Raw genomic sequence first — 13,848 nt, 5'->3', positions numbered from 1 at the left:
AAAACGTCATAAATACATTTTAAACTCAGAAGCAGAACATAAACTCAGCCATCTCCATTACAATCAACTTAACTTTTTTTCTCGATGATTAGAATTTATATAGCACGAATTTAAATTAAAAAAAATACTGCCCTAAACAAATATGGCCACCAGCTCACGTGTCGCTGGTCAAGAGGCGGGACCGTTTCCTTGGCAGCCCTTGAATAGGTGACGTCACTCTCTCTATATATAAACGACATCGGGACTGTGATGCGTCAGATAGAGCGCAGTGCATTCAGATAGTCTCGGTTCCTGCTTCAACAGTGATTGAACGGAACCCACTAAACCAAAACCATGAGTTCGCAAATCCGTCAGAATTACCACCAGGACTGTGAGGCCGCCATCAACCGCCAGGTTAACCTGGAGCTCTACGCGTCGTATGTGTACCTTTCCATGGTGCGTATTTAGCCTGCAACGCTGCGTGCGCTTCGCTTTCTCCTGTCTATAATCTGACATTTTTATCTCAAATGATCTTATAATTTTCTTCTCCATAATACGCGATAAATCGATGCGGAGTCGTTGCCGTAAAGCAGGTGGCGTGGAACTACAAATCCCAGCAGGCTGTGGTAACTAATGAAGTGAATGGCTATTGGACTAGTTAGACTTCTGGAGTGATGATTCTGTTACCATGTGTTGTAGAATGATACTGTAATTTTCTTTCTGTGCCTGGGTTATTCCATTGAATGCTTTTATTTTGAGCTGTGCCCCCAATGGCTACTAAGAGCCCTCTGTGGTTTGGTCCCTGTAGATATGAGACAAGTTGCTATTGAAATGCGCCATCTTGCAGTGCTGGAAGGCAAGTGAATGTTTGCTTAGATAGTGGTACATGTGCCAGTACTGGGCAGCTGCTTGTATGTGGGTCATAGGCAGGCTGATAGAGTGGATATGTATACGCTGTTTGTGCCAATCTCTTGGGCACCAAAATGGTCTGTGCCAGGTCCATGACTTGAGGTGCCAATTGAATGTGTTTTTTAATGCAACGTTCATCTTGTGGTGGTCGGGATAATAGTTATTGGCAACCTCTTAAGCTGCTTATGCGCATCTGATTAAGCGTTTCGTCGGACTACTAAGCAATATTTAAGGCCAGCAAAGTAAAGGGACAGGTCTGCTCTCCTATTAGTCAAAATGGCATGAAAAAATATTGTCTGGCTAAATGGGGTGGTCAAAGTATATACTGGACTACTTATGTCTGCTCCTCCAGCGATTGAGCTGCAGTTTATTCCTTTAATGCTTCTATTAGCCAAGCTGCATTGGCTAATAGGGGAGCGGACCATATATATATATATATGTGCAGCGTGGTCTGATGACTGGTCTGTCTTAATGTCCGCTGGGTGGGTGGACCCTTGTGAATGAGGACCCCCTGATGTGGGGGGGACTGAGGACCTGAGGTGTTTGGCAGCAGCTCGTCCTTATTTGCCTGTGTATTTGAGGCCACTAAACTGTTTTGCCTGACCGCTATCCTATATGTACATGACTGGCTTTACTGATTTGTCAATGGGGCTTACCGCTTTTCAGTCTTGTAAGCCCGGGGTGGGACACTACAGGGCAATGGAGGGATCTGAATGGATGAAGCTTTTGAGACCCTCTGATTCTTGTAATTCTACACTTACTGCTGACTTAATAAAAATCAAGACACATGCCGGGTCTGCTGTTCTGCTCATCTTCTCTGGATGCCATTCCCCTCTCTAACCCTGCAAAACTTTTGGGGCTCCCCTGGTTGGTGTAAGAATAGATTGGGGAATTGCTATTTATGCATATTCTCTCCCATGCTCTCGGGCTCAGTTCCCGTGTATTATCCGGCTAAGGACAGTTTGATATCAAGACCCAGCAGTTCTTGACGGGGCCAAAGGTGAAGGGTGTGGACGAGCTGTGCGGCAGATGGTGGCCTGTTGTAGATGATATCAATATATTGTAGGGCAGACTATCAGTATACTGCAGCTGTAAAACTGGGACCTGAAAAAAACAAAACGGTTGTACTGCAGTGAAGGACAATATACTGGTCAGGGGAGGGGGGCAGCTTTACCGCATATTGGGGACAGGAACGACTGGTCAGAGCTTATTGATTTTGTGCCAAACCCATGCAATTGGCCGTATTAAGGGCCCATATCTGTGTATAGAGGAGTGATCAACAAGGGAGAATATCTCCATATCCACGCCACCAAAAGAGCCTTTTCTGCAGCACAGAGACCGGGAGGGCAGTACCACGGAGCCACTGTGCATCAAATGTAGTCTCTGAAGGATGCTCTAAACTAGTGATCTCCAACTGTTGTAAAACTACAACTTCCAGCATGCCCAGACAGTGTCATGCTGGGAGTTGTAGTTTTACATCGGTTGGAGACTACTACTCTAACCCTATGTGGATTAATTGGTTCTGTGTTGGGGTACATTCCCACAGGCCGGGTATGATGTGTATTTTCCACAATGCAATTCTGTGCAGAAATTCTGCATCGTTTACTGTAGCCTTTAAATTGGATCTGATATCTGCAAATCTCAGCCACATGCTGCAGGAAAAAATATGCCGGGATGTCATGCGCAAAGTGTTCTGCGGTGTAGCTTTCAAATCCGCAACGTGTCCATTTTTTCCATGTTTGGGCCATAGACTTGAATGGGGAGCATAAATTCTGCACTACAATATGCAAGTTGAGTTTTGCCGCGGTCTGTACAGCTTCTATGCAGCAGAAAGGCTGTAAAAACTGCACATGCACATAGTCTGTCTTAACCAATGCTTCACCCTAAATCCGGTGTTAAACCACCGCAGAAAATCTGCAAAGATTTCCGCAGCTATGGTCTACCTGAAAATACTAGAACGTCCAGCTATTATATAGATCACATTAGATTATCATGCAAGTATTTCATGATCATCTCTATTTTGGGTTATTGGATAATGAGGTTTTGCCAGGGTCTGATGCAGCATTGTCTAAACAATAGGGTAATATGGCGGATGCCTCTAACATTCAGCCTAGTATACCCTCTAGCATCCTTGCGTTTTCTTTGGACATGATGTACAGTGCTTTTAATAGCTGCAGCAATCGGAAGGTTAAATAGGGCGGCATAAAGTGTCATGCACGAGGGTCTGATACAAAGACTTTGACCTGTGTGTGTGATAGGAGGAGACTTGAGTCATGGGTAAAGAATGATTACACTGCCCTCTGCTGGCTACACTGCAGCAGTGAAGGCCTTCGCACACCACTGTGTACAGGGTGCAGCCACAATGGAGCATGATATAGCGGCTGCTAATAAAACTTGACAAGCTTTCTCAAATATATGAAAGAATACCCTGTGTACAATGCTGTACAGTGATAGATTGCAATTTCTTAAATGGCAATTCCCAATATTGTATTCTGCAGGAAACTATAAATTGTTCTGCATGTCAATATTGAATATAGCATTGAACACTAATGAATGATTTTTCAGGCAATTGCTATTTAAACACCTTTTAGGATGAGTAACATGACTTTGCTTGAGTTGCTTAGTGGTGGGGTTTAGGCTATGTTCATACCACATTTTTTTTGCTTTTTAATGTATACGCAGGGAAAAATGCTGACTTGTACATTAAATGTAGATGGCTTCACCACAGACTTTAATGGTATCTGTTATCTTGTGGACAGGCCTCGAGGCATCACTCAAACGCTTACAGCATCATTTAATGTAAACTTCATTAGAAGGGCAATCTAAAGCCCATGACGTATGTTAACAGAATATCTGATGTGTGCTGTACATGACATGTCCATAGGTTAGCATGTAAAAAGTACACCGTTGGGTGTGGGCGGTAATTGTCTCAATGGCACACCTTGGGGTCCATTCACACTGAGTTGCGGCTAGAACTTCATCCAAAAACCACTTTTTATTTTATTTTTTGTGATTAGGTGCATCTTTACTGCAACCGCATCATAAAACTCAGAAAAAATGGATGTGGTCTGAACTGCACCTCAGCTGCAGTGTGTGAACGGACCCTTACAGGGTGGTTTAGAGGTGGTCACCCAGCTGTCCCCAGACTCTTATAATGGACAGTTTGAATCATGAACCCGGGAGCTCAGGCTGACTGCCATTTTTGTGGTGGTCGGCTGTAAACTCCTAGAAATTGGAAATGTTTGTTGTAATATATTCATCTTCTCTTGTAGTCTTATTACTTTGATCGTGATGATGTGGCATTAAGGAACTTTGCAAAATACTTTCTGCACCAATCCCATGAAGAGCGTGAGCACGCAGAGAAACTTATGAAGCTGCAGAATCAGCGCGGAGGGAGGATTTTCTTGCAGGACGTCAGGGTAAGAAGGCACTGACTGGTTTTGTGACTTGCGGTCTTGTGTACTGTCTAATCATTCATGACAAAATCAGGTTCAGACTTTTGCAATCGGCAGTCTCTAATAAACATGGCCTTATAATAACCACCAGCCAAAGGTTAGAAAATGACCTTTAAGATCACCAGTGGTTAAATGGCTTGTCAGAAATTAGGTGTCACCTTAGAGGGGGGGCGTGTAGGTGTTCTGTGACTTGTATGTGTCTTAGAAGGGGATTCTTCAGGATGGTTTGAGGTTATTCATTAGATTGTTTAAGGGGTCTGCAGCTCCAGCTGTTGCTGTCAGGATATCCCATGTAATCCCTGTCTGTAGATGCTGTTTCTGGTCTACCTTTTGATGTCTACTTCCATAGTTTCCCTATTGTTAGTCTTAAAATATCAGTTCTTCTCATAGCAGCCAGGAGGACTCTATCTCTAGTCCAAGCAATGGGGAGCATCGCCACCATGTCTCTGGCCTTCCTAATGCACATACTGGAGCAACAAGACAAAGATCTGTGTACCACATGGCAGTTTCTGTGACAGGTTTTTTTTCACTGAAATGCAGATGTATCAATTGTGTAACTGCAAGCAGAGATCTTGAAGACTGTAAGGACATGATACAGACTTTATATTTAGATATTTTACCACTTTTCTTTTTTTATTTTTTATTAAAGGGTTATTCCCGTCTAAGATATTTATGGCACATCCGCGGTATAGTCTGTTGTGGATCCCAGCTCTGGGATATACAACTATCACCTGTCCTTACTGAGCGGTCTGTCGTATTTATGCAGATAATCAATGTAGAGGTGGTGTATGTGCGCAGCGGTTGTGAAACTACAACTCCCAGACAGCCAAAGGTTGTCAGTGCATGCTGTGAATTATAGTCAACAGCTAAAATGCCCATTGTTTCTGACCCCTGCTATAAGGGTTATAGAAACAGCCTTGCCCGCTTGCTTGGTTGTTTCTTTACCCCATCCAATGGGCAGGAATCCACCTCCCTTTCTGGAGATACAGCTCTGGGACTCGTGCCTTAGACACTTGTGGCTTTTATTTGCTAACGTTAACGTCATATTCTTGGCTTATTCAGGAGTCTGCAGCACTGCGGCAACTCATAAACTAGTGAACTTTGGCTAGTGACTTCCTAGCAGTTCTGATCTGGTTTCAGTGCTTTAGAGTTCTGAAAAGTTGCTGTAATGACGGGTAGTGTGTTAATGCTTCATTATGTCGATGTCTCCGGAGCATGTGTGGAGTCCCCCATTTAATTCCTTTGTCACAGGTCGTTCCCGTTCACGTGCTGCTGCAGGATCTGCCATAGCGGTCTCCATGGCTGTAGTAGAGTATTATATTGAACGTCGCAGACAGACTTTTAACGCCTCCAGTTCTTTATTTAAATCTGAGCTGTCATTACAACTATCCTGTCTTCTTGCCACTAAGGCCATTTGGGACCCGCTCTATTAACCTCAGCGACTTTCTATGGAGTATTTGGCACAGCTGTTAATAAATGGGAGTAAATTGAATTCAATGGATGATGGAGATTAATTTTTATGGTCTTGCATAGACTGATTCCTTTACAGGGGTGTTGTATCTGCCATGTAGTCTGCTAAGGTGTCTCGTTGCTCCAGTGACATGAGGGCACCAGGTTCCTATTATACTGAATTTGTCTCTGGTGGCTAATGCTCCTTGTCCCCTAAAATGCCCAAGTTCTCTGGGTGTGTAGGTTAAAGCCAATAATTAGTTGCATTATGGACTATGTTACCCGAACTTATTGTGTGGAGTTTATCACATTGTATTGCTCCCTAGAAGCATGGGACCAGTCTAAGAAGAATATGGTTAATATCCCCCTCTAGGCATGAATTACCCCAATGTTAAGATGTCATGGATTGACCACAATTGTTAAAATCATTCAAGTAAATGTATAAATCTACAGAACAGACGGGTGACAATGGTGTATCCGCTCCCCTAAGTCAGTTTTGTTTGACTGTAGAAATGGGTCAGCAGCACTGGGCAATATGGCAGTAAGGGTATGTTCACACGGCTTATTTTCAGCTGTTTTTTTTTTGGGCTGCAAACATCAGAGCAGAACGCCTCCAAACATCTGCCCATTGATTTCAATCGGAAAAACTGCGTTCTGTTCCGACTGATTTTTCTTTTGCGCAGAAATTTTGAAAAATGCCCGCATAAACAAACACCTGTGAAAAAGTGCATGTCCCTTGAGCCGTTTTTCATTGGCTCTATAGAAACCGCTCCAAAAAACAACTGCAAAAAACACGAGTTGCTGAAAAACAGGAGTTGGTTTCCCTTGAAACGGCTTTGAATTTTCAGGCTTTTTATTTTTTTTTTATTTTTTTTCCCCTCTCTAGTAAGTGTGTGCACATACCCTAATACTGGAAGAGACTGAATCTTGATGGGAATAGTCCTAATAACTAGAATGTCTTCTTGGTAACTAGTATTTGCAGAAGCCAGACCGTGATGAATGGGCCAGCGGGCTTGAAGCCTTGGAATGTGCCTTGCAGCTGGAAAAGAACGTAAACCAGTCCCTCTTGGACCTGCACAAACTGTCAACCGATCGGAATGATCCACATGTAAGTGAATGGGGTGGTAATTGAATATTAAAACTGCTCTGCGCATATACTGCATGTGTGAATGCAGTCCATGTCACTGACCTAGATTCATCTTATTTAATGGCAGGTTTAGTTGGAATTTTTTTTAACTTAAATTTTTTTTTTAATCTGTTCTAACTTGTATCCTACGATTAACTTGGTATTTGAATACTTTACTGATTACCACCAAGCAGTTCAAGCGTGTTCCATGCATGATGTGAATTTACATTGCATCATATAAAGTCTTTCGAGATCACCAATATTTCACAAGACTACAGTGGTGCCTCTGAGGCAAATGCACATTTTTGCAGTGTTCTCTCATGTCCTATTGCTGGCGGTTAATATGATTTAGCAGTGCCATCTGTAATCAGCGGACCTCTTTAACAGCTAGGATCTGCAGTAACTCTGATCCCAGCTGTTTAACTTCTATAGGGATGGTTCGAAGAGGACCAATATACATCAGATATAGGGGAAATTAAAATATGGTCTTCTCAAAGGTGGAGGTTTCATTGTAGTTGCAAAATGAATCAAAATATAGTGGGCTAATGTATCAGTATTGGCCTTCTTTGCTAAGCTAACTTATTTTAGCAAGAATTGTATTTGCAGCATTAATTGGAGAATGCGATCTACTGTGCCACTAGTTGTGCAACTTTTAAAAGACAGTTTTTGTAAGGGTAACGTACGCTTATACCTGGTGTTGCCAAGCAGCCCTGCGTTCATGACACAGCTTTCTTTAACATGGTGTTCGTCTCAACCTCTTCAGGGCCTTATGTCTTTAGTCTCCACCATTTTGGCCCAAATATATGCCTGCTGACCCTGAATTCCCTCAACAGTCAAGTGCTGTGCCACCATCGCTATCATATTTAGTAATGCTACTGTACAACATGACTTACTCTATACTATGTGTATCCTTGCAGCTCTGTGACTTCCTGGAAACGCACTACCTTGATGAGCAGGTGAAATCAATGAAGGAGCTGGGTGACCATGTGACCAACCTTCGTAGAATGGGAGCCCCACAAAATGGCATGGCTGAATACCTCTTCGACAAACACACATTTGGGGAGTCCGACTAACATCCCACCTCTGTCCTGCTTGATGTTTGCTCACCTTTTAAATGTTTGAAATTTATTTGTTTCTTGCAATATTTTGCCAATAAAGCTCTTCTACTAGTATGTCTGCATGTATAAGCCTCTTCGCTGCTGTAAATTTCAGCCTTTTTAGTACTGCCACACTGACCTTGGTGATCAAACTCTCTGCCTATTCTAGTCAGCAGGGCCCATTAGATGTCTTTAAGTTGACTAAATAGAGGGTCCTTGACAGGAAAGACCATACAAGAAGTTACATACCAGAGCTTCCATGGTATAGATTTCAAGTTTAGGCCCCATTCAGACAGACTTATACAGCTACTTTTTAGCGTCTTGTATTGCCACAAGGCCCTGTGGCTCAAGTGCACCAAACTTGAGTCACCATATAACCTTCTCGTGACCTAGGTTCACTTCAGGGGTCAGTCTGTCTGAGGCCTTATTGGATGGAATATGTACAACACCCAAACAAGAGCAGTGGTGTAGCACGTAATACTCCTAGCTAAGCCGTAGTCTTATTATCCTGTATGAACACTAGTTGCTACCACCATTTATACCAGTAGGGCTATGAGCTGAACTAAAACACTGGAAGAGTTGGATCCATTGCACGACTGGAGCCAAACAGAACCAATTAACTTTAATTGGTTCTGTTATGGATGGTGTTTGCAACAGAGATGTAAATAAAGCTTTAGGATGTGGATATTTTACATGGTCTGTTCTCATGGGTTTTTAGTGTTTGAAGTTACCAGCTGAAGCCTGCGACATCCCAAATACCCCCAAAGTTAGGCTTTGTTCACATCTGCACTTAGGGCTCCATTCCGACTGAGCTTTCTGTCGGAACAGAGCCCTGACAGGCACAAACTGAAACCATAGGTTTCAGCTTAAATCACAATTAATTTCAATGGTGACAGATCCGGTAGTAGACTACGCTATTGATTCCGTCAAAATGACAGAACCCTTGCAGAACGGAGACAAACGGAAACCATTGGCACCGGATCTGTCACCATTGACCTCAATGGTGATGGAAACCTATAGTTTAAATTTGTCTGTCAGGGCTCCGTTCCGACAAAACTGAGCCCTAGTGCAGATGTGAACTAAGCCTAACAAGTCAACTACTGAGAATAATTCAGTTTCTCAAGGTCTTGTTGGATAACAAACATGGAGTGCAACAGCCTGAGCTTCAGATGGGCAATTTTAGACTACCATAAACTCCCACTAGCCAATGCAGCTAAACTGAAGATCAACTGTTATATATATATATATATATATTTATTTTTTTATTATCTTGCATGTTTTTCATCTTGGTCCTTAACCCCTTAACGCTCCATGACCTACTATTGGGTCACGCTAACTAGAGCGTTCGTACTCCGTGACCTAATAGGTCATGGGAATAACTGCCCTGCCGCCCCCCCCTCCCATCACTAAGAGCTGTGACCACAATCTCATACAGCAACTGCTGCAGGGACCGATTGCAGTGTCCCCGCAGATTAACCCCTTAGAAGCGGCCTTCAATAGCGAATGGCTTCTTACGAGTTAAAGCACCATTGACGTCCTGCGACATTATCGTGGGTGGCGGTGGTTAAATCGGCATCCGGAGGACCCACTATACTTGCTGCCAACGAGCAGCTGACCACTCTAATACACGGTAGTGCATTAGAATTGCAATCAGGCCCTTGTGCCCCCAAGTCCCCTAATGGGACAATGTAAAATAAAAATAAAGAAAGTAGAAAGCCCCCTTTTTCCCTTAGCAGTTTTTTTTTTTTAAATTAAAAATATAAATAAAATAAACTATACAGAATTGGTATTGCTGCATCCATAACGGCCTGAGCGACAAAAGTGTATCTCGCATGGTGAAGGCCATAAGAAAAAAAAATTATAAACCATACTAGAATCACTTTTTTTTTTTTCCTCACTACCCTCAATGGAATAAGAGATCAAAATTTGCATGTACCTAAAAATGGTACTGATTGACAACAGGTCGCTTTCTTGATGGAAAAATGAAAGTTATGGCTCTTAGAATATGGCAACACCAAGTGTTTTGTTTGTTTGTTTTTTTTGTTTTTTCTTTCTTAGAAAATATTTTATCGTGCAAACTCTGACATAATCAAGGTATAGCCCTGCAGAATAAAGTGAATGTAATTCATAGCACAGTGAACACTGTAAAAAAATAAATCCACACCTTTTTTAGGTCACCACACAACTTAATTTTTTTTTTTTTTTATATAAATGCTAATCAGTCACATGCACCCCATGAAAACTACAATGAATTACTCAAGGGCTCTAGTTTACAAAATGGTGTCACTTAGAATGCGTTTCCCCTGTACTGGTACCTCAGAAGCTCTGCAGATGTGACATGGCGTCCACAAACCAATCCAGCAAAATCTACATGCCACGTAGCGCTCCTGCCTTTCTGAGCTCTGGCGTTTGTCCAACCAGCAGTTTACGGCAATACCCCATATGTGGTCATAATCTGGAGAGATTGCTTTTCAAATGTTGGGGTGCTATTTCTTCCAGTGTTCCTTGTAAAAATTAAAATTTTTTAACTTATTGGAAAAGTGATTTTCAATTAGTCTAATTCCACAAAATGCAGCAAAAAAAAACCTATGGTCTAAATGCTCACAATATTCCTTGAGGGGTGTAGTTTTCCAAGTGGGGTCACTTTTGGGGTTTTGTCACTGTTTTGGCACCACAAGACCTCTTCAAACCGGACATGGTGCCTAAAATATAATCTAACAAAGGAGGCCTCAAAATCCTCTAGGTGCTCCTTTGCTTCGTAGGCCGGTGCTTCATTCCATTTGGACACTAGGACCACATGTGGGATATTTCTAAAAACGTAAGAATCTGGGCAATAAGTATTAAGTTGCATTTCTCTGGTAAAACCTTCTGTTTTACAGAAGAAAAAAAAAGATTTTCTGACAAAAAAATGAAAATTGTAAATTTCCCCTCTACTCTGTTTTAAAGAGGCTCTGTCACCAGATTATCAAATCCCTATGTCCTATTGCAGGTGATCGGCGCTGCAATGTAGATAACAGTAACGTTTTTGTTTTGTTTTTTGAAAAACGATCATTTTTGGCCAAGTTATGAGCAATTTTATATTTATGCAAATGAGCCTTTAATGGACAACTGGGCGTGTTTTCGCTTCTTTCCAACTGGGCGTGTATTGTGTTTGTAACATCTGGGCGTGTATTGTGTTTGTAACATCTGGGCGTGTTTACTTGTTTTACCAACTGGGCATTGTGAATAGAAGGGTTTGACAGTATCATCCACTTCTATTCACAACGCCCAGCTAGTAAAACAAGTAAACACGCCCAGATGTTACAAACACAATACACGCCCAGTTGTCCATTAAAGGCTCATTTGCATAAATATAAAATTGCTCAGAACTTGGCCAAAAATGATCGTTTTAAAAAAAAAAAAACGTCACGGTTATCTACATTGCAGCGCCGATCACATGCAATAGGAGATAGGGATTTGATAATCTGGTGACAGAGCCTCTTTAAATTCCTGTGAAACGCCTAAAAGGTTAATAAACCTTTTAAATGCTGTTGTGAATACTTTGAGGGGTCTAGTTTCTAAAATGGGGTGTTTTATGTGGGTTTCTAATATATAGGCCCCTCAAAACCACTTCAGAACTGAGCTGGTACCTAAAAAAAAAAAAAGTGGCTTTTGAAATTTTATTTAAAATATGAGAAATTGCTGCTTATGTTTGAAGACTTTGAACGTCCTAGAAAAATAATGTTCAAAAAATTATGCCAACATATAGTAGCCATGGGTAATGTGAACTAGTCACAATTTTGGGTGGTATAAACCTCTGTCTTAAAAGCAGATGCATTTAAATTCAGAAAAATGCTTATTTTTTTCCAAATTTTCTCTAAATTTTGCTATTTTTCACAAACACAATATATCGACCAAATTTTACCACTAACACAAAGCCCAATGTCTCACGAGAAAACAATCTCGGAATCGGTTGGATAGTTTTAAACATTCCGAAGTTATTACCACATAAATTGAAATGTGTCAGATTTCAAAAATGGGCTCTGAGCCTTAGAGGCTCTGTCACCAGATTTTGCAACCCCTATCTGCTATTGCAGCAGATAGGCGCTGCAATGTAGATTACAGTAACGTTTTTATTTTTAAAAAACGAGCATTTTTGGCCAAGTTATGACCATTTTTGTAATTATGCAAATGAGGCTTGCAAAAGTCCAAGTGGGTGTGTATTAGGTGCGTACATCGGGGCGTTTTTAATACTTTTACTAGCTGGGCGCTGTGAAGAGAAGTAACATCCTCTTCTCTTCAGAACGCCCAGCTTGTGACAGTGCAGATCTGTGACGTCACTCACAGGTCCTGCATCGTGACGGCCACATCGGCACCAGAGGCTACAGTTGATTCTGCAGCAGCATCAGCGTTTGCAGGTAAGTCGATCTTACCTGCAAACGCTGATGCTGCTGCAGAATCAACTGTAGCCTCTGGTGCCGATGTGGCCGTCACGATGCAGGACCTGTGAGTGACGTCACAGATCTGCACCGTCAGAAGCTGGGCGTTCTGAAGAGAAGAGGATGTTACTTCTCTTCACAGCGCCCAGCTAGTAAAAGTATTAAAAACGCCCCGATGTACGCACACAATACACGCCCACTTGGACTTTTACTTTTAAACACACCCACTTGGATTTTTGCAAGCCTCATTTGCATAACTACAAAAATGGTCATAACTTGGCCAAAAATGCTCGTTTTTTAAAAATAAAAACGTTACTGTAATCTACATTGCAGCGCCTATCTGCTGCAATAGCAGATAGGGGTTGCAAAATCTGGTGACACAGCCTCTTTAAGGCCCAAACTAGGCTGCGCCCATAAGGAGTTAAAGGTGTCGTCACAGACATAAAATAGTTCATGACAATTTTTCTAACAAAGCTAGAACAAGCCCTGCAATATTGCAGGGATCTCTGTCATTGCTCTGCTTGGTTTTGCTGCTCAGGAAATGCCCCCCTTTCTGCTACTTTCTGCCCCCCTTCCTGCCCCTCCTAGATCATTTGGTTTCACTGCCTCCACTCTAGAAGAAGCTTCACAAATGCCCCACATTACATGTCTCTTTATAGGGACAGCCTAGCATTGTATCACTTAAGAGGGAGAGCCTGCAGCTTAGGGCCCATGCACACGACCGTACCCATAATAAGTCCATGATTACGGGCGCGGACAGCCACCCGCATTTGCAGACCGTGCTTCCATAGAAAGTATGGGAGCACGGTCTGCAAAAAGCACAAAATAGGAAGTCTTTCTATGGCACGGACACCTTCCCGTACATATACGGGAAGGTGTCCGTTAGCCATAGAAGTGAATTGGTCCGTAATCGCGGACACTCTACGATCGTGTGCGTGGGGCCTTACACAGTGAAGGGTCGATCAGGAGAAGGAAAAGCTTAAAGAGGCTCTGTCACCAGATTTTGCAACCCCTATCTCCTATTGCAGCAGATCGGCGCTGCAATGTAGATAACAGTAACGTTTTGTTTTTTTCAAAAACGAGCATTTTTGGCCAAGTTATGACCATTTTTATATTTATGCAAATGAGGCTTTCTTAAGTACAACTGGGCGTGTTTAAAGTTATGTACAAGTGGGCGTGTATTGTGTGTGTACATCTGGGCGTTTTTACTTGTTTTACTAGCTGGGCGTTGTGAATAGAAGTTTATGATGCTGACGAATCAGGCATCATCCACTTCTCTTCGTTAACACCCAGCTTCTGGCAGTGCACAGACACACACCGTGTTCTCCAGAGATCACGCTGTGACGTCACTTCCTGCCCCAGGTCCTGCATCGTGTCGGACGAGCGAGGACACATCGGCACCAGGCGACAGAGGC

At 42.4% G+C, this 13,848-nt stretch overlaps 1 protein-coding gene across 1 annotated transcript; it reads left to right on the top strand.

The window, feature by feature from the left end:
• The first annotated feature begins 246 nt into the window (after window positions 1-246).
• Window positions 247-8,090, top strand: FTH1 (ferritin heavy chain 1). The gene is made up of 4 exons (XM_075837665.1): window positions 247-435; window positions 4,161-4,307; window positions 6,775-6,900; window positions 7,836-8,090. The coding sequence occupies exons 1-4, from the start codon at window positions 334-336 to the stop codon at window positions 7,989-7,991; spliced, it is 531 nt and encodes a 176-aa protein (XP_075693780.1). The 5' UTR covers window positions 247-333; the 3' UTR covers window positions 7,992-8,090.
• The last annotated feature ends 5,758 nt before the right edge of the window (window positions 8,091-13,848 follow it).

Source organism: Rhinoderma darwinii, chromosome 9 (assembly GCF_050947455.1).
Source record: "Rhinoderma darwinii isolate aRhiDar2 chromosome 9, aRhiDar2.hap1, whole genome shotgun sequence".
Classification (NCBI taxonomy): domain Eukaryota; kingdom Metazoa; phylum Chordata; class Amphibia; order Anura; family Rhinodermatidae; genus Rhinoderma; species Rhinoderma darwinii.
This window is presented reverse-complemented; position numbering and strand designations above follow the sequence as displayed.